General features: G+C 46.2%; 1 protein-coding gene across 41 annotated transcripts in view; it reads left to right on the top strand.

Moving 5' to 3' along the window:
- The window catches only part of PLA2G4C (phospholipase A2 group IVC), a 62,575-nt gene that overhangs the window by 20,431 nt on the left and 21,741 nt on the right, over window positions 1-20,403 (top strand). For 21 of the 41 annotated variants that reach the window (XM_034944132.3, XM_063600450.1, XM_063600451.1 and 18 more), the window contains 5 exons: window positions 198-251; window positions 1,903-1,929; window positions 5,497-5,550; window positions 11,890-11,943; window positions 14,836-14,943. In XM_034944132.3, coding sequence (XP_034800023.1) covers window positions 198-251; window positions 1,903-1,929; window positions 5,497-5,550; window positions 11,890-11,943; window positions 14,836-14,943 — 297 coding nt within the window. Of the gene's footprint in view, window positions 1-197; window positions 252-1,869; window positions 1,930-5,496; window positions 5,551-11,889; window positions 11,944-14,835; window positions 14,944-20,403 lie in introns of all 41 variants that reach the window. The other 20 variants (XM_034944121.3, XM_034944130.3, XM_034944119.3 and 17 more) reach the window with 7 other exon arrangements.

The following is a 20,403-nucleotide window of genomic DNA, read 5'->3' as shown; positions in this document are numbered from 1 at the left end:
CCTGCTCTATTCCAACAGCCAGAAGAGTGCCGGGTGCCCACTAATTGCTTCATAAATATTTATGGAGTGGAAGAATGATCTTTCTTCCTGCTGCAGATCCCTGCAGTGCTTTATGCCAGTCTGCTGGTGCTTTGAATATCAAGCATGACAGTCACGTGATGGAGAATGTTTGAATTTTATTGCTCTTTTCTTGGCAGGTTTATGGGGAAGTGCTCTCGGTAACACTGAAGTCATTAGGGAATACATTTTTGGTGAGTATTTGGGGAACAGAAAGGTCAAAGCCTAGAGATATTTTATGCAAGGAGATTCACAGTACTTTTCCTACTCATGGCAGAAGAGAGACCTGTGTGTAATTGTTCTAGCAACTGCTTTTCCTGACATTTATTCTCATATAATTGGGCAGCCAGGATGACCACAGAGTGGATGAGAGTACAGACTCCCTTGGAAGGAATGTTGCTCTGGTACATGTAAGCTTTGTGACCTCCAAAAAGTTACTTAACCTCTCTGTGCCTCGGTTTCTGCCTCTGCGCCATGCGGGTGATAATAACAGTAGTTATGAATATTTGATGAGTTAATTTATTGAAAGCTTGTAGGACAGTGCCTGGTAGATAACGGCACTCAGTAAACATTAGCAATCATTACCTGGTCCCTCATTTAACATTTAACCCCTTCAATACCCTAAGAGGCAGACGCTTTTGTCCCTTCCATTTTGCTGAGATCCACCAAGTCGTGGGAAGGATGCGTGACTCACCCACACTGCTGGTCAGTGAGTGCAGACGCGGGGATCTGTAGGAGAACGGGGTGGTGGATCTCTAGGGGAATAGTGTGGTGGTTCTGATCCAAAGCCTGTCTGCCTGGATCCACATCCCGGCTCTGCTTCTCCTGCACTGCTCACTCTGGAAAGCTGCTTAAATTCTCTGTGACCCAATTTCCCCTTCCTAAAATGGAGACAATAGTACGTAGTCGCAGTCTCGTATATTTGATGTGGGGTTTAAATGACCTCATGTATGTAAAATGCTTAGAGCCAAGCCTGACACACGGGAGTGTTTCATTATATGTTAATCTTATTTTTAGGATCATTATTGAGTTCACACCCTAAACCACTCGTCATTCATTTAATGTATATTCATGGGACCTCCTGTGTGCCAGGCACTGTCCTAGTTCTTACGCTTTGACTTTTTTTGTTGTTTGATTTTTTGAGACAGAGTTTTGCTCTGTTGCCCAGGCTGGAGTGCAGTGGTATGATCTCAGTTCACTGCAACCTCCACCTCCCAGGCTTAAGCAACTCTCCTCCCGAGTAACTGGGACTACAGGCGCACGCCACCATGCCTGGCTAATTTTTGTATTTTTGGTAGAGACAGGATTTCACCATGTTGGCCAGGCTGGTCTTGAACTCCTGACCTCAAGTGATTCACTGCCTCAGCCTCCCAGTGTGCTAGGATTACAGGCGTGAGCCACCATGCCCAGGCTGATGTTGTTCTTTGACATTGGTGTTCACCATAGCTTGGTTAAAAACAAACCTAAAAAGGGAATCTATCTATATCCAACCTCCAAATGGCTGACTGAAGGTGTGAGGTGGGTCTGAGTGTTACTTCTCCAGTGGGTCTGCTAAGCTTTCTCTCTAAAAAACAAAAACAAAATTCCTGATATGTAGTGTTTGCCAATTCCTGTGGTGTAAATGTTCCCACCGTGGCCAACTTCAGGCTACCAACATGAGGTCACTGAGCACAGAGTTGGAAGAGAGGTGCAAAATTGGCTCTCGAGAGCCATTGGCTGCCATTGGAGCCCATGGCTGCCATTTCTATTAATGAAATATCCCTGCAGGTCATCTGTATTTTTTATATTATAACTAGGGACTTTGTTGTACAGATAAACATTCCTCCTGCTTCTACTCTTTTGCAGACCAGTTAAGGAATCTGACCCTGAAAGGTAAGCATCCTACTTCGTCATGAATCCCTGATGATAATGGGGACCGCACACTTGCTTGAGGCCAGTCATTGTCCTAGGAACATTACATGTATGATTCATTTGGTGCCCCATTTGAATTCTTTATCTGGTATTTCAAAGATTTCATCTTGATTTGGATCTGTTGCTGGAGAGGTAGTGTGATCTTTTGGGGGTGCTGTAGAACCATGTTTTGTCATATTACCAAAGTTACTTTTCTGATTCCTTCTCATTTGAGTAGACTATTTCTTTTAATTATTCTTGAATTTATGTTGGATTTGACTGTGTTTTTTTTTTCTTTTTTCTGCTTAAGGATGTGACTTTAATGTCCCTAGCTAATTATAGCCTAATTTGGTCCTTGGTGCTTTCAGGGGTGAAGACTGTAAGAGTTCCTTGGATATAGGGAGTCTTCGTGTGATGGCTTTCTCATGTGCTGGTTGTAGAAGCGATGTGCTCACTGTGTGAGCAAGTTCACTGTTGCCTACAGGGCTGGAATGGTAGAAGTCTCTTGAAGCTTAACTCATTCCCCACAAGGTATGCAATTTTTTCCCCAGTATTTTATTGACTGGTTTGATGGTTCAGGCTTCAGGTCTGTAGGGGAGTGCATAGGAAGTGATTGTGGCCAAAGCATGTGAGTAAATGCAGCACCCAATGGTGAGCAAAGGTCCCAGCCTTGACAGAGTTGGCTGGAGGAGCTCTCAGTGAGTTGCACCGAGATTTTTTTTTTTTTTTTTTTTTTGAGACAGAGTTTGGCTCTTGTTGCCCAGGCTGGAGTACAATGGCAAGATCTCAGCTCACCCCACAACCTCCGCCTCCCAGGTTCAAGGAATTCTCCTGCCGCAGCCTCCTGAGTAGCTGGGATTACAGGCACTTGCCACCATGCCCAGCTAATTTTGTATTTTTAGTAGAGATGGGGTTTCTCCGTGTTGGTCAGGCTGGTTTCGATCTCCCGACCTCAGGTGATCCGCCCACCTCGGCCTCCCAAAGTGCTGGGATTACAGCCGTGAGCCACCGTGCCTGGCTGTGCACCGTGGTCTTATCAGGCAGAAGGGTTGGAGCCACCTCAGCTCCCCTGCCAGGTCAGCCAGAAAGCCATCCATCTCTCAGACACACTCGTGATCCAGTGCTCCAGCTATTCAGATCAGACGGGCACCTCTTTTCATCTGTAGGAATGTTGGTGTTCCAAGTAGAGAGGAACTGTGAATCTGTCTCTTGTGCAAGCCTAAACCTAGAGGGGCTCCTCCTGCGGGGATGCAGTCACCCTGATGTGTTCCAGAAAGGCTGTCTATAGTTGTACCCATGCTGAGCTCCCATGGGAGAAACCCCAACTGTGCCTGTGGCAATGGAAGAGAGGGGAAAGACATCCCCTTATCCAAGACCCTTCACGCACACCAGGGCTGTCTGATGGTTGGGTTAGAGCTGTGGGCTTTCCGTGCTGAGCCCAGCACTGAAACTGTGTCCCTGCTGAAAGAAACTTCCCACCAGCAGAAAGATCTGATTTTCAAGGCCTGCTGTCCAGATTCTTTTGTCCCATGGGATGCTCCCTTGATGTCGTGCACTCCCCATTCCCCTAGGATAGGAGTCACTGAGCACCAGACTACAGTGAGTGTTATTGTTCCTCTGGGTCTAGCCACCCAGTGAAGCTGCCACACTTCAGGCTGGTTCTTGGGAATGTTTCCAAGGAATCCGGTAATGTCACCTGTCCTCGAGACTCCCAGCAACGGGAAGCAGCACCAGCTCTAATGGGGGTGGCAGGAGAGAGACACAGGCTCTGTGAGATTCCTTGCTGATAGACAGCCTTAGTAGGTTGGCTTCCTTGAATGCTAGTTATAGTAGTAATGAACTGATCATGTGGACAGACTCAGGACCTCCTGGTTAGCCAGAGTGGTGCACGCAGTGGTGATAGCTGAGGACATAGAGTCATTTTCTCCTTCCTGGGCCCAGTGTTATCCTACCAGGAGATGCTGTCATGGACTGTGTTGGTTGGCCTCCACCCAGCAGGTGGAGCACCAGCTACAGGAGTAGCAGTGGGATATTCACTTGCCCTATGTTGCCCAGGGTGGCTACTCTTGTTTCTCAGGCAATGGGCAGAGCCATAGAGTTCCCAAAAGTTTCCGTCCTTTGTATTAAAGCCACCAGGGCGGGTGGCAGGGCAAAGCCAGGTGTGGGCTGGGTCAGGCAGTTTTGTGCTCTAACTCTCCCTGTGCAGGGCAAGCAGCAGCTCCTGTGGGTATCAGGGGGTGGGGGTGGTTTTCAGACCCATGTGCTGATAATCCAGAGAGGAATGTTTCTGCCTCTGCTACACAGAAGAGTTTGTGTAGGGAGTGGGGAGTGGCAGGTGGCAGTAAGCCCCACGCAGATCCCACACACTTGGCGAGGCAGATCCCCTCCCACCCTGTTCCACTGGCAGTGGTGAGCTAAGTTCCAGGCAGCCTGTGCTCAGAACTTGCAAATGCCCCCAAGTCATAAGCTTTCCCTGCAGAGATAGCAACCACTGCTCTCAGGCCATGCCCCTCCCCATCTATCCCACCTAGCCATGTGCCAGGGTCCTGCACACGTGTCTGCAGCTTGCTTTTCATTCACCCCATGTGGGTGGAGAAGTTCACCTCCACCCACAGTTATCTCATGAAACCCAGCTGGGGGCTTCTTTCAACCTGTGACCACCCACCTGAACTTTTTGGCTGACCACTGCAGGGTGCCCTGTGAGGAACAATAAGGAATGGCTTCCCTGGGTCCATACTGGGATCTGGGAGTGCATGCAGGGTTCTTCCCACAGCTGCTACTTATATTCCCAAGTCATATCCTGCACTGAATAGGGTTAAGGCCTTACCGCAGAGACTGGACTTTCAGGCTCCCTGGTGTGGTGGGGGCGTGTGTCCTGCAAACAGTCTTTCCCCATCTCACACCCTGGGGACTCGCAGCCCTTCACTTGAGTCACAGTATAGGCTGCAGCCCGTCACTTCCTTCAAAGGGACTGTGGATTCCTTCAGATTTCCTGTCTAATTCCTGAATCACTTCTTGAAAAAAAAGTTCACAGTGTGAATCTCTACACAGTGTTTTGTCCTTCCAAGTGGGAGGGGTATGCCAGCAATGCCTCTAATCCAACATGTTTGCTATCCTGCTCTTTCATAGTAGGACAGCTAGGACTTTCCAGAAGTGCCCCCATAAATCTGCATGGGCCAGAGCTTGACCTCCCCCTAGCTGCAAGGGAGGCTGGGAAATATTTGCCCCTCCTGCCTGTGGGCTGAGAAATGTTGGCATGGAAGGGAGCTTGAAATGGCCTTGGGGTAGCCAGTCTACAGTGCCCGGCTGGCTCCACCCATAGAAGGTTCCTGAGGACAAATCTGTCTTGTTTACTGCTCTATTCCAACAGCCAGAAGAGTGCTGGGTGCCCACTAATTGCTTCATAAATATTTATGGAATGGAAGAATGATCTTTCTTCCTGCTGCAGATCCCTGCAGTGCTTTATGCCAGTCTGCTGGTGCTTTGAATATCAAGCATGACAGTCACGTGATGGAGAATGTTTGAATTTTATTGCTATTTTCTTGGCAGGTTTATGGAGAAGGGCTGTTGCTAATGCTAAAAGCATTGGACACCTTCTTTTTGGTGAGTATTTGGGGAACAGAAAGGTCAAAGCCTAGAGATATTTTATGCAAGGAGATTCACAGTACTTTTCCTGCATGTGGCAGAAAAGAGGCCTGTGTATAATGGTTCTAACAACCACATTTCCTGACATTTATTCTCATACACTGAACATTGATTATGGGCAGCCAGGAAGACCACAGAGTGGATGAGAGTACAGACACCCTTGGAAGGAATGTTGCTGTGGTACATGTGAGCTTTGTGACCTCTGAAAAGTTACCTAACCTCTCTGTGCCTCAGTTTCTGCCTCTGTGCCATGTGGGTGATAATAATAGTCGTTATGAGGATTAAATGAGTTAATTCATCAAAAGCACATAGGACAGTGTCTGGTAGATAAAGGCACTCAGTAAACATTAGCAATCTGGCTGGATGCAGTGGCTGACACCCATAATCACAACACTTGGGAGGCTAAGGCGGGCGGATCACTTGAGGCCAGGAGTTCAGGTTTCTGATCCTGGCCAACAGGTGTGTGGAGCTGGTGCCTGCTACTTCCAGGCCTGGCTACAAAAGGCCTTCTGTGGCTCTCCAGCTCTCTCCTCTCATGGAACAGACAAGGAGACCTTGTGCCAAGAGGAGAAGCTCTTAAACCCAGGAGGCGGAGGTTGCAGTGAGCTGAGATCACACCATTGCACTCCAGCCTGGGCAACAAGAGTGAAACACAGTCTCAAAAAAAAAAAAAAGAAAAAGAAAAAGAAAAAGAAAAAAAAGACATGAAACAAACAAAAAGAAAAGAAAAGAAAATCAACAACAACAAAATTCTCTGTGACCCAATTTCTCCTTTGTAAAATGGATACAATAGTGCATAGCCCCAATCTTGTATATTTATATCAAATAAATGTAAATATACATCAAATATACAAGATTGGGACTATGTACTATTTGATGTGGGTTTTAAATGACCTCGTGTATGTAAAGTACTTAGAGCAAAGCTTGACACATGGGAGTGTCCTCTTAAATGTCAATATTATTTTTATTATGTCTTGTATTGTTAGAAAAAGCAAGCCAGGGCCAGGCGCGGTGGCTCACGCCTGTAATCCCAGCACTTTATGGGGGCCGAGGCGGGTGGATCACGAGGTCAGGAGATCGAGACCATCCTGGCTAACACGGTGAAACCCCGTCTCTACTAAAAAATACAAAAAATTAGCCGGGCATAGTGGCGGGCGCCTGTAGTCCCAGCTACTCGGGAGGCTGAGGCAGGAGAATGGCGTGAACCTGGGAGGCAGAGTTTGCGGTGAGCCAAGATCGAGCCACTGCACTCCAGCCTGGGCGACAGAGTGAGACTCCGTCTCAAAAAAAAAAAGAAAGAAAGAAAAAGCAAGCTGGGCACAGTGGCTCACGCCTGTAATCCCAGCACTTTGGGAGGCTGAGGTGGGTGGATCACTTGAGGTCAGGAGTCCGAGACCAGCCCAGCCAACATGGTGAAACCTCGTTTCTACTAAAAATATAAAAATTAACTGGGCATGGTGGCGGGCGCCTGTAACCCCAGCTACTCGGGAGGCTGAAGCAGGGGAATTGCTCGAACCCGGGAGGCAGGGGTTGCAGTGAGCCAAGATCGCGCCACTATACTCCAGGCTGGGCAACAGATCGAGACTGTGTCTCAAAAAAAAAAAAAAAAAAAGAAAGAAAGAAAGAAAGAAAAAGAAAAAAAAGCAGACAAAATTTATTTATTGACAATTCAAAAATTTGAAAAAGAAGAAGCAGAAGCTTGACCTAACCGACATGTATCAGGACTCAGCTTTCTATTGCATTTTCAGCACATGTGGAAAAATTGAATTTTGATTTGGCCTCAAGTAAAAATTTATAACATGTACAATATTTTAATTATAGGGATCAACACTGCTACTATTAGGTAATAATATTTTGAAATATTAAGATTTTCTTGTTTTTTTTGAATTTTTACTTCAATAGCTTTTGGGGTACAAGTGGTTTCTGTTACACGATGAATTATGTAGTAGTAAATTCTGAGACTGTAGTCCACCCATCAGTGTATGTTTTAGAGTATGTTGCATTCAATATGTAGTTTTTTGGTTTTGTTTTTTGAGACAGTCTCACTCTGTTGCCCAGGCTGGAGTGCAGTAGCAAGATCTCGTCTCACTGCAACCTCTGTATCCTGGGTTCAAGTGCTTCTCCTGCCTCAGCCTCCCTAGTAGGTGGAATTACAGGCACGTACCACCATGCCCGGCTAATTTTTATATTTTTAGTAGAGATGAGGTTTTGCCATGTTGGTCAGGCTTGTCTCGAACTTCTGAGCTCAAGCAATCTGCCCGCCTCAGCCTCCCAAAGTGCTGGGATTACAGGCATGAGCCACCACACCTGGCCCCAATGTGTAGTGTTTTTTTGTTTTTGTTCTTGTTTTTTGAGACGGAATTTCACTCTTGTTGCCCAGGCTGGAGTGCAATGGAGCGATCTCTGCTCACCGCAACCTCCACCTCCTGGGTTCAAGCCATTCTCCTGCCTCAACCTCCCGAGTAGCTGGGATTACAGGCATGCACCACCATGCCTGGCTAATTTTGTATTTTTTTAGTACAGACAGGGTTTCTCCATGTTGCTCAGACTGGTCTCGAACTCCTGACCTCAGGTGATCCACCTGCCTCGGCCTCCCAAAGTGCCGGGATTACAGGCATGACCCACCACTCCTGGCCCCAATGTGTAGTTTTTTATCCCCACCTCCCTACCCTCCTCTTTCTGAATCTCTGAAGTCCGTTATGCCACTCTGTATGCCTTTGCATACCCATAGCTTAGCTCCCACTTATAAGTGAGAACATATGGTTTTTGGTTTTACATTCCTGAGTTACTTCACTTAGAATGATGGCCTCCATCCAAGTTTCTGCAAAAGACATTATTTTATTCTTTTTTATGGCTGAGTCATATTCCATGGTGTTTATATACCACATATTCTGTATCCACTCATTTGTCAATGGGCACTTAGGTGGGTTCATATCTTTTTTTTTTTTTGAGACAGTCTCACTCTGTCACCCAAGCTGGAGTGCAGTGGCGCGATCTCGGCTCACCGCAAGCTCCGCCTCCCAGGTTCACGCCATTCTCCTGGCCCAGCCTCCTGAGTAGCTGGGACTACAGGCACCCACCACTGCGCCCAGCTAATTTTTTTTTTTTTTTTGTATTTTTAGTAGAGACCGGTGTTAGCCAGGATAGTCTCGATCTCCTGACCTCATGATCCACCCGCCTCAGCCTCCCAAAGTGCTGGGATTACAGGCATGAGCCACTATGCTCGGCTGGTTCCATATCTTTCAATTGTGAATTGTGCTGCTATAAACATACATGTGCATGTGTCTTTTTTTTTTTTTTTTTTTTTTTGAGGCAGAGTCTCGCTCTGTTGCCCAGGCTGGAATGCAGTGGTGCAATCTCACTGCAACCTCCAACTCGTGGGTTCAAGTGATTCTCCTGCCTCAGCCTCCCAAGTAGCTGGGACTACAGATGTGCACCACCGCATCCAGCTAATTTTTGTATTTTTAGTAGAGATGGGGTTTCACCATGTTGGCCAGGCTGGTCTTGAACGCCTGATCTCGAGTGATCTGCCCTCCTCGGCCTCCCAAAGTGTTGGGATTACAGGCGTGAGCCACTGCACCCAGCCCACAAGTGTCTTTTTCATATAATGGCTGCCTTTCCTTTGGGTAGATACCCAGTAGTGGGATTGCTGGATCGAACGGTAGATCTACTTTTAGTTCTCTGAGGACTCTCCATACTGTTTTCCATAGAGGTTGTACTAATTTACATTCCCACCAGCAGTGTGTGAGTGTTCCATTTGCACCGCATCTGCACCAACGTCTATGGTTTTTTTTGAATTTTTATCAATGGCCATTCTTGTGGGAGTAAGATGGTATCTCATTGTGGCTTTCATTTGCATTTCTTTAATGATTAGTGATGCTGACCATTTTCTTCATATGTTTCTTGGCCACTGGAATATCTTCTTTTGAGAAATGTCTATTCATATCATTGGGATGCTTTTCGGTGGGATTATTCGTTTTCTTCTTGCTGATTTCTTTGAGTTCCTTATAGGTTCTGTATAATCGTCTTTTGTGGATGCCTAGTTTGCAAATATTTGCTCCCATTCAGTGGGTTGTGTGTTTACTCTGATAATTATTTCCTTTGCTGTACAGAAGCTTTTTAATTTACTCAGGTCCCATATATTTATTTATTTTTGAGACGGAGTCTCACTCCTTCACCCAGGCTTCAGTGCAGCAGCATGATCTCGGCTCACTGCAATCTCCGCCTCCCAGACTCAAGCAATTCTCCTGCCTCAGCCTCCTGAGTAGCTGGGATTACAGGCATCCAACACCATACCTGGCCAATTTTTGTATTTTTAATAGAGATGGGGTTTCATCATGTTGGTCTGGAACTCCTGACCTGAAGATCCGCCCAGCTGGGCCTCCCAAAGTGCCAGGATTACAGGTGTGAGCCACCATTCCCATATATCCATATGTTTATTTTTGTTTTTGTTGCATTTGCTTTTGGGCTCTTGGTCATGAACTCTTTGCCTAAGCCAACATCTAGAAGAGTTTTTTTGATGTTATCTTCTAGAATTTTTATGGTTTCTGGTCTTGTATTTAAGTCTTTGATGCAAATTCACATTGAATTTGTGAGTTGATTTTTGTATAAGGTGAGAAATAAGGATCGAGTTTCATTCTCCTACATGTGGCTTGCCAGTTATCCCAGCACCATTTGTTGAATAAGGTGTCCTTTCCCCCACTTTATGTTTTTGTTTGCTTTGTCGAAGATCAGTTGGCTGTACGTATTTGGCTTTATTTCTGGGCTGTATTCTGTTCCATTGTTCTACATGCCTAATTTTATACCAGTACCATGCTGTTTTGGTAACTATAGGCTTGTAGTATAATTTGATTGGGTAATGTGATGCCTCCAGATTTGTTCTTTTTGCTTAGTCTTTGCTTTGGCTATGAGGGCTCTTTTTTGGTTCATATGGATTTTGGGATTGTGGCTGGGCATGGTAGCTCACGTCTGTAATCCCAGCACTTTGGGAGGCCAAGGCGGGTGGATCACCTGAGGTCAGGAGTTTGAGACCAGCCTGGCCAACATGGCGAAACCCCGTCTCTACTACAAATACAAAAATTAGCCAGGCATGGTGCATGCGCCTGTAATCCCAGCTACTTGGGAGGCTGAGACAGGAGAATCGCTTGAACTTGGGAAGCAGAGGTTGCAGTGAGCCGAAATTGGCCATTGCACTCCAGCCTGGGCAACAGAGCGAGACTAAGTCTCAAAAAAAAAAAAAAAAAAAAGAAGGATTTTAGGATTTTTTAGTTCTGTGAAAAATGATAGTATTTTGATGGGAATTACATTGAACTTGTAGATTGCTTTTGGCAGTATGGTCATTTTCACAATATTGATTCTACCCATCCATGAGCATGGGATGTGTTTCCATTTGTTTGTGTCATCTATGATTTCTTTCAGCAGTGTTTTGTAGTTTTCCTTGTAGCAGTCTTTCACCTCCTTGGTTAGGTATATTCCTGAGTATTTTATTTTATTTTTTTGCAGCTGTTGTAAAAGGGGTTGAGTTCTTGATTTGAATCTCAGCTTGGTCATTGTTGGTGTGTAGCAGTGCTACTGTTTGTGTACATTGATTTTATATCCTGAAACTCTACTGAATTCATTCATCAGACCTAGGAGCTTTTTGGATGAGTCTTTAGGGTTTTCTAGGTGTACAATCATATCATCAGTGAACACTAACAGTTTGACTTCCTCTTTACTGGTTTGGATGCCCTTCATTTCTTTCTCTTGTCTGATGGCTGTGGCTAGGACTTCCAGTACTATGTTGAATACAAGTGATAAGAGTGGGCATTCTTGTCTTATTCCAGTTCTCAGGGGGAATGCTTTAAACTTTTCCCTGTTCAGTGTAATGTTGGTTGTGGGTTTGTCATAGATGGCTTTTATTACATTGAAGTATGTCTCTTGTATACCGATTTTGTTGAGGGCTTTAATCATAAAGGGATGTGGGATTTTGTGAAATGCTTCTGCATCTCCTATGATTTTTGTTTTTAATTCTATTTCTGTGATATATCACATTTGTTGACTTGCATATGTTAGGCCATCCCTGCATTCCTAGTATGAAACCCACTTGATCACATCATGGCAAATTTCAAGCTACCAACATGAGGTCACTGAGCACAGAGTTGGAAGACGGGTACAAAATTAGCTCTCCAGAACCCGTATCAACAGACTCCAACCCATGGCTGCCATTTCTATTAAAGAGATGTCGCTGCAGGTAATCTGTATTTTCTATAACTAGTGACTTTACAGTTAAACATTCCCCCTGCCTCTGCTCTTTTGCAGCCCGATTACTGAGGCTGCAAGAAAGTTCACAAGGGGAACATCCTCCCCCAGAAGGTAAGCATCCTACTTTGCCACGAATCCCTAATGATAGTGTGGACTGCACACTGGCTTGAAGCCAGCCATTGTCCTAAAAACTTTACGTGTCTGATTCATGTGATGCTCCTTTGGGAATGGAGAGGAGCATGGACTCTCACAGGTGCCTGAGGCCACGCAGCCAGGAGGGGGCAGGATCGGAGTTCAAACTGACACTCTGTGAAAAACGATAGTATTTTGATGGGAATTACATTGAACTTGTAGATTGCTTTTGGCAGTATGGTCATTTTCACAATGTTGATTCTACCCATCCATGAGCATGGGATGTGTTTCCATTTGTTTGTGTCATCTATGATTTCTTTGAGCAGTGTTTTGTAGTTTTCCTTGTAGCAGTCTTTCACCTCCTTGGTTAGGTATATTCCTGAGTATTTTATTTTATTTTTTCGCAGCTGTTGTAAAAGGGGTTGAGTTCTTGATTTGAATCTCAGCTTGGTCATTGTTGAGGTATAACAGTGCTACTGATTTGTGTACATTGATTTTGTGTCCTGAAACTCTACTGAATTCATTCATCAGACCTAGGAGCTTTTTGGATGAGTCTAACCATAGGATCCATGTACATAGTCGTCAGATATACCCTAGGTATGCCTAGGATCCAAGTGTCAGAGGCAGAAAATGGGAACAGCCTGAGGCAATTAGCAAATTGAGAGGAAAAATACTTCCAAAACTACATGGGTTGGGAGTCATGAAGGTGCCAGACTTGACCCATGGTGGGAGTATGGAGAACAAGAACAAAGTATCAGATGAATTCTGTATGGAGAAGTTAGATTATATTATGGAGGAGACTATATTTGTTCAGGAGAGGCTATGCTGCGCAAAGAAACCACAAATTGCTATAGCTTAAGACACAAAGGGTTTATATTTTGCTTACCCAAAAAGCAATATGGGTTGAGTGTTCCTCCAGGGCAACTTGGCTCCATGTGGGGACTTAGGCATCCAAGCTGTTTGCGTCTTTTTTTTCCTTTCCTTTTCTTTTTTTTTTTTTTTTTGGAGACAGAGTCTAGCTCTGTCACCCAGGCTAGAGTGCAGTGGCACAATCTCAGCTCACTGCAACCTCTGCCTTCCAGGTTCAAGCTGTTCTCCTGCCCCAGACTCCTGAATAGCTGGGATTACAGGCACCTGCCACCACACCTGGCTAATTTTTGTATTTTTAGTAGAGACGAGTTTTCACTACATTACCCAGGCTGCTCTCGAACTCCTGACCTCAAGTGATCTGCCTGCCTGGGCCTCCCAAAGTGCTGGGATTACAGGTGTGAGCCACCGCGCTGGGCCAAGCTGCTTGCATCTCGTTGCTTCTCCTCTTGGCACAAGGTCTCTTTGTCTGTTCCATGAGAGGAGAGAGCTGGAGAGCCACAGAAGGCCTTTTGTAGCCAGGCCTGGAAGTATCGGGCACCAGCTCCACACACCTCCTGTTGGCCAGGATCAGTCACATGGCCCCAACCTAACTACAGCAGAGGCTGACAAAGGTGGTCTTCCTTCCAGTTGTGGAAGATGCAAGTGTGGCTTTTTCACAGGTCAACAGTCAGGTACAGAGTGAAGGTAGGTTCTGAGCACAGCCCTGCATCCACTTCATGCCTCCCTCCCTGTTTTAGTTGTGAAGGCTGCCAGAACAAAGTGCCATACATAGGCTGGCTGGCTTAGCAACAACAGAGATTAATTTCTCAGTTCTGGAGGCTGGAAGTCCAAGATCAGAGTACCAGTAGGGTTGGATTCTGGGGAACCCTCTTCTGGGTTGCAGAGAGCCAACTTCTTGCCACATGGCATGCTTTAATGTTGTTTTTTGACGTCAGCATTCACCATATGCTGGTTATAGACAAGTCTGGAAGGAGAATCTATCTCCAACCTGCAAATGGTTAACTAACGTTGTGGGATGGTAGGCTGGTGATTGTACCACTGCACTCCAGCCTGGTGACAGAGTGACAACCTGTCTCAACAACAACAACAACAAAAAAGAAATGGCAACCCCAAGGTGATGGTATTAAGAGATGGGGCCTTTGGGAGGTGTTGAGACCATGAGGGTGGAGCCCTCTTGATTTGGATTAATCCCTTATAAAACAAGCCTCAGAGAGCTCACTCCAGGGAATGCGGTGAAGGTTGAAGGGTAGAATTTATGCACAATGCCAAGATGAGCCTGGCAGGTGACGTTCTCAGCAAATGTGAGCAGAGCTATTATCAGTGTGTGTGTGTGTGTGAGAGAGAGTTGAGCATCACCTAATTCATGAGTGTGGATAAAAATAAAAGAGGGGATGCCAGGCATGACAGCTCAATGCCTGTAATCCCAGCACTTTGGGAGGCTGAGGCGGGTGGATCACTTGAGGTCAGGAGTTCGAGACCAGCCTGGCCAACATGGTGAAACCCCATCTGTACTAAAAATACAGAAATTAGCCGGGCCTGGTGGTGGTGCGTGCCTGTAGTCCCAGATACTCCAGAGGCTGAGCCAGGGGAATCGCTTGAAACTGGGAGGCAGAGGTTGCAGTGAGCTGAGATTGCCCCATTGCACTCCAGCCTGGGCAACAGAGCAAGACTCTGTCTCAAATAAATAAATAAATAAATAAATAAATAAATAAATAAATAAATGGAAGACTTTGCCTCCAACCCTGAAGAAAATAAGCGTGCAAAAGATGAGTAGAGGTGGAGGCAGAGATGAAGGAGCTAGAAAAAAGAGGCCAGAAAGTCAGAGAGAGTGAGGTAACATGGGGGTCAGCAGAAGGCAAAGGGAGAGAGGGTCACCTGGAGAAGGAGGTCACCTCGGGAGGAACCGCAGGGCACTGCAGAAGATGAGGCAGAGCAGGGTCTGTGATGTTCTTGGTAGGGTACTTGGACAGTGTCTGAGACCACCTGGATTTCTTGACGTAGATGAAGGCGGTGAGCCTGAACACACCTGGCTGACTGAGATGCTCGAGAATTGGACCAGGACCTCCCTGGAAAAGCAGGAGCAGCCCCATGAGGACCCCGAAAGGAAAGGTACCATGTGTAGTGTGATAAGTGTCATCAACAGTAAGTGCCACCAACCTTCTCCCCCCTCTTGCTCTTCCCCACCCCTGTGGGCCAGTCCTGCAGGGGACATGACAAGATGTCCCACTGGTACAGTTTGGATGTTTGTTCCCTTCCACATCTCATGTTGGAATGTAATCCCCCAATGTAAATTAGTTCAACCATTGTAGGAGACAGTGTGGAATTCCTCAAGGATCTAGATCCAGAAATACTATTTGACCCAGCAATCCCATTACTGGGTATATGCCCAAAGGAATATAAATCATTCTGTTAGAAAGATACAGGCATGTGTATGTTCACTGCAGCACTATTCACAATATCAGAGACATGGAATCAACCCAAATGCCCATCAGTGATAGACTGGATAAAGAAAATGTGGTACATATACACCATGGAATACTATGCAGCCAGAAAAAGGAACAAGATCATGTCCTTTGCAGGGATATGGGTGGAGCTGGAAGTCATTATCCTCAGCAAACTATTGCAGGAACAGAAAACCAAACACCTCATGTTCTCACTTATAAGTGGGAGCTGAATGATGAGAACACATGGACGCAGGGAGGGGAACAACACACACTGGGGCCTGTTGGGGGCGGGTGGGGAGAAGAAGAGCACCAGGAAAATTAGCTAATGCATGTGGGGCTTAATACCTATGTGATGGGTTGATAGGTACAGCAAACCACCATGGCACATGTTTACCTGTGTAACAAATCTACACGTCCTGCACATGTATCCCGGAACTTAAAATTAAATTAAATTAAATTAAATTAAAAGAAAAAGAAATGTAATCCCCAGTGTTGGACGTGGGGCCTGGTGGGAGGTGATTGGATCATGGGGGCGGATCCCTCACGAACGGCTTAGCGTCATCCTCTTGGTGATTAGTGAGTGCTTGCTCTGAGTTCATGTGAGATACGGTTGTTTAGAAGTGTGTGGCACCTTCCCCCTCGCTCTCTTGCTCCTGCTCTCGGCAAGTGATGTGCCTGCTCCCCATTCACTTTCCATCATGATTGGAAGCTTCCTGAGGCCCCACCAGAAGCAGATGCCAGCACCATGCTTCCTATACAGCATCCAGAACTGTGAGACAATTAAACCTCTTTTCTTTATAAATTGTCCAACCTCAGGTACTTCTTTATAGCAATGCAAGAATGGACTGATACGCCCACCCTCTATCCACCCAACCGGCCATCCATCCATCTAGGATGTCTTGAGTCATTAGCATGAAATAATAACTCTCCTACTAGCAGGCTGGGGGTAGGGGTGACAAAGGGGAAATGTCAGACCAAGTGCCTGCCTGGAGGACTCATGGTCTAGAGGACGAGATGGAGAATAGACAGGTAAGCCAACCACAGGCAAGTCCATCCCCGACTGGGCTAATTTCTATGGAGAGGGCTGGGTGCAGTGGCTCACACCTGTAATCCCAGCACTTTGGGAGGCTGAGGCAGGAAGATCACTTGAGCCCAGGAGTTCAAAACCAGCTTGGGCAACATAGCAAGACCCCATCTCTACAAAATGTTTTGTAAAAAATTAGCTGGACATGGTAGTGCATTCCCATGGTCCCAGCTACTCAGGAGGCTGAGGCAGGAGGATCACTTGAGCCCAAGAGGTCGAGGCTGTAGTGAACTATGATTGTGCCACTGCATTCCAGCCTGGGTGACAGAGCAAGACCCTGTCTCGAAAAAATAATAAATAAGTAAATTATATGGAGAGACAAGGAGAGGTGAGAGCAGGTACCCGGTGAAAAATTCTGAGAGTGAAGTAGCGTGGATGAGGGACAATGAAGACAGTTGGTCGCTAAAGCCACTGCCTTCCTGAGATGACCCAGGGACAGCCAGTCTCACCCCCAGACATCCAACCTCTCACCTCTGTGATGACCTGGTGTCCAGGCACAGACACACCCAGAGTCCTCCCAACCAGCTGATCAGCAGCTCACCAAGGAAAGGAAATCAAGGTGTCCTCTCTTCAGACTCTAGATTTCCCTTCCTCCTCCTTTTATTCATGTTACGTAAATTCCTGTTTTTATCTCTGTTGGATGAAATCAGTCTATTCTCTGGTTTCCTTTGTCTACAATTTAAAGAGGGAGCCGACTATTAACTTGGTGTCTCTGAGCTATTGTTGGCCAAGCTCCCCTTAGATGGGGTTAATGAAGAAGCCTCCTTTTCCAAGGTGATAGCTCAGAAGCAACTTGAAGAATGAGTGACAATGAGCCTACCCAGTGGAAATGTGGGGAAAGTCAGCCAGAGTTCATCTACTGACTTCAGTCTGGCAGATGAGAGGCTTGGGTTTACCCCTCCGGTGGGTAATGGAGAGAGACGGAATGTGCCACATGAAGCCTCACTATGACTTTCTATAATGCCTGGCTCCTGTGCTGAAATGAGAACATACATCCTAGCCGGGCATGGTGGTGCGTGCACCTGTAGTCCCAGCTATTCGGGGAGGCTGAGGTGGGAGGATTCCTTAAGCCCAGGAGTTGGAGGCTGCAGTGAGCTATGAATGCACCACTGCACTCAGAGACCCCCATCCCTTAAAAAGTTTTCTTTTAAAGAACGTACTTTTTTTGTTTTGTTTTTTGTTTTTGTTTGTTTGTTTGTTTGAGATGGAGTCTCGCTCTGTCACCCAAGCTGGAGTGCGGTGGTGCAATCTTGGCTCACTGCAACCTCCGCCTCCTGGGTTCAAGCGATTCTCCTGCCTCAGCCTCCCGAGTAGCTGGGACCACAGGCATGCACCACCACACCCGGCTAATTTTTGTAATTTTAGTAGAGACAGGGTGTCATCATATTGGCCAGGCTGGTCTTGAACTCCTGACCTTGTGATCCACCCACCTCAGGCTCCCAAAGTGCTGGGATTACAGATGTGAGCCACTGTGTCCGGCCAATTCTTAACTTACTATAAAATATACTTGAGCCCAGGTATTCAAGACTAGCCTGGAAAACACTGTGAGACCTCATCTTTTTTAAACAAAATTAATAAATAGATAAAACATTTTAAAAAGCCAGGTGTGATGGCTCACGCCTGTAGTCCCAGCTACTCAGGAGGCTGAGGCGGGAGGGTCGCTTGAGGCCAGGAGTTCAAGACCAGCAAGCCTGGGCAACGTAGTGAGACCTCCTCTCTAAAATAAATAAATAAAAATATAAGATAGAATGGCCGGGTGTGGTGGCTCATGGCTGTAACCCCAGCACTTTGAGAGGCCGAGGCGGGCGGATCGCTTGAGGTCAGGAGCTTGAGACCAGCCTGGCCAACATGGCAAACTCTGTCTCTACTAAAAATGCAAAAATACAAAATTCGCCGGGCGTGGTGGCACATGCCTGTAATCCTAGCTACTTGGGAGGCTGAGGCAGGAGAATCACTTGCACCCGGGAGGCGGAGGTTGCAGTGAGCTGAGATCGTGCCATTGCACTCCAGCCTGGGCAACAAGAGTGAAACTCTGTCTCAAAAAAAAAGAAGAAGTATGGAGTCCTCAGGCCACATTTAGTTTTCTTTAACATGTTAAATATTAAAGGGCTATCAAAGCAATGTAGGTGTGATTTGCTTTTCTGCTGCTAAACTCTTGTAGAAGTTAATATTTATTAAGTGCCTACTATTTGCTGGATGTGTTAGGTTTCTTCAGAGAAACAGAGCCAATAAGATATCTATCTATCTATATCTACCTATCTATGTTTCTGTCTGCCCAAATCTATGCATCTATATCTATGTATTTATAGCTATCTATCTCTATCTGTCTATTTAACTAGAGATATTTATTTTAACAAATTGGCTCATGGGATTGTGAAGATGACAAGTCCAAAATCCATGGGGCAGGCCAACAGGCCGGAAACCGAGACAGGATTTTTAAAAATTTAATTTAATTAAGTTTGAGGATACATGTGCAGGACATGCAGGTTTGTTACCCAGGTAAACGTATGCCATGGTGGTTTGCTGCACCTATCAACCCATCACCTAGATATTAAGCCCCACATGCATTAGCTGTTTACCCTGATGTTTTCCCTCCCACCACCCCCTCAACAGGCCCCAGTGTGTGTTGTTCCCCTCCCTGTGTCCATATATTCTCATCATTCAGCTGCCACTTATAAGTGAGAACATGTGGTGTTTGGTTTTCTGTTCCTGCATTTGTTTGCTGAGGATAATGGCTTCCAGCTCCATCCCTGTCCCTGCAAAGGACATGATCTTGTTCCTTTTTCTGGCTGCATAGTATTCCATGGTGTATATGTGCCACATTTTCTTTATCCAGTCTACCATTGATGGGTATATTTGGTTGATTCCATGTCTTTGCTATTGTGAATAGTGCTGCAATGAGCATACGCATGCATGAGGCAGAATTTGACGCTCCAGTCTGGAGGTAGAATTTCTTTTTCTCTAGAAACTGTTTTGCCCTCAAAGCCTTCAACTGAGTAGATGAGACCCACCCACATTACTGAGAATAATCTTCTTGAAGTCAACTGGTTTTAGCTGTCAACCACATCTACAAAATACCTTCACAGCCACATCTAGGCTAGTGTTTGATTAAATAACTGGTTACTGTGGCCCAGCCTAGTTGACATGTTAAACCATCCTCCCAACATCCTAAGTGCTATAGGCAGGCTCTTACTTATTCCTTATAAATCTATAAGGGATAGGTGTTACTCTCTTCCTGGTTTTACAGATGAGAACAGAGATGTTAAGTAACTTGCTCAGGGGCCCGGTGCAGTGGCTCATGTTTGTAATCCTAGCACTTTGGGAGGCCGAGGTGGGTGGATCACCTGAGGTCAGGAGTTCGAGACCAGCCTGACCAACATAGCGAAACCCCGTCTCTACTACAAATACAAAAAAATATTTAGCCGGGCGTAGTGGTGGGTGCCTGTGGTCCTAGTTACTCGGAAGGCTGAGACAGGAGAATCACTTGAGCCCAGGAGGCGGAGGTTGCAGTGAGCCGAGATTGCACCACTGCACTACAGCCTGGGTGACAGAGCAAGACTGTCTCAAGAAAAAATAAATAAATAAAAGTAACTTGCTCAGGGTCACACAGCTAATGAGTGATGAAGTCAAATTCAAATCAGCATCTAGCTCAAGCACCCACCTCCCTACTAGCTTTGCTCTCTTGCCACTCTGCCCCTGCTGTTCAGAGAAAGGATTGGAGCTGAAAAACCAGGAAGAGGGAAATCAGGGGGGGAGGCAGTGTTGCATCCTGGATGGAAAAGATGCTGCATAAGGTACTGGCAGATGAGATTGGGAGGAGCAGAGACACTGAAGAGGAGGTGGAATTGGCAGGTCTTGGTGATAGTCCAGGGTGAGGGTGAGGAAGAGGCAGGCGTCTGGGATAATGACCTGGTTTATCCCTGACTGACTTGGCAGCCTCGTGGGCTGGGGAAGGGAGCACGGGAAAGTGTGCTGGGCATTTTGGAACAGCTCCTGGAACATTCTGCATCGTTCTCCCCCATGAACCTAAAGAGAACAAGC

Source organism: Pan paniscus, chromosome 20 (assembly GCF_029289425.2).
Source record: "Pan paniscus chromosome 20, NHGRI_mPanPan1-v2.0_pri, whole genome shotgun sequence".
Taxonomy (NCBI): domain Eukaryota; kingdom Metazoa; phylum Chordata; class Mammalia; order Primates; family Hominidae; genus Pan; species Pan paniscus.
Note: the sequence above shows the minus strand (reverse complement) of the source record. Positions and strands in the feature narration are given on the sequence as shown.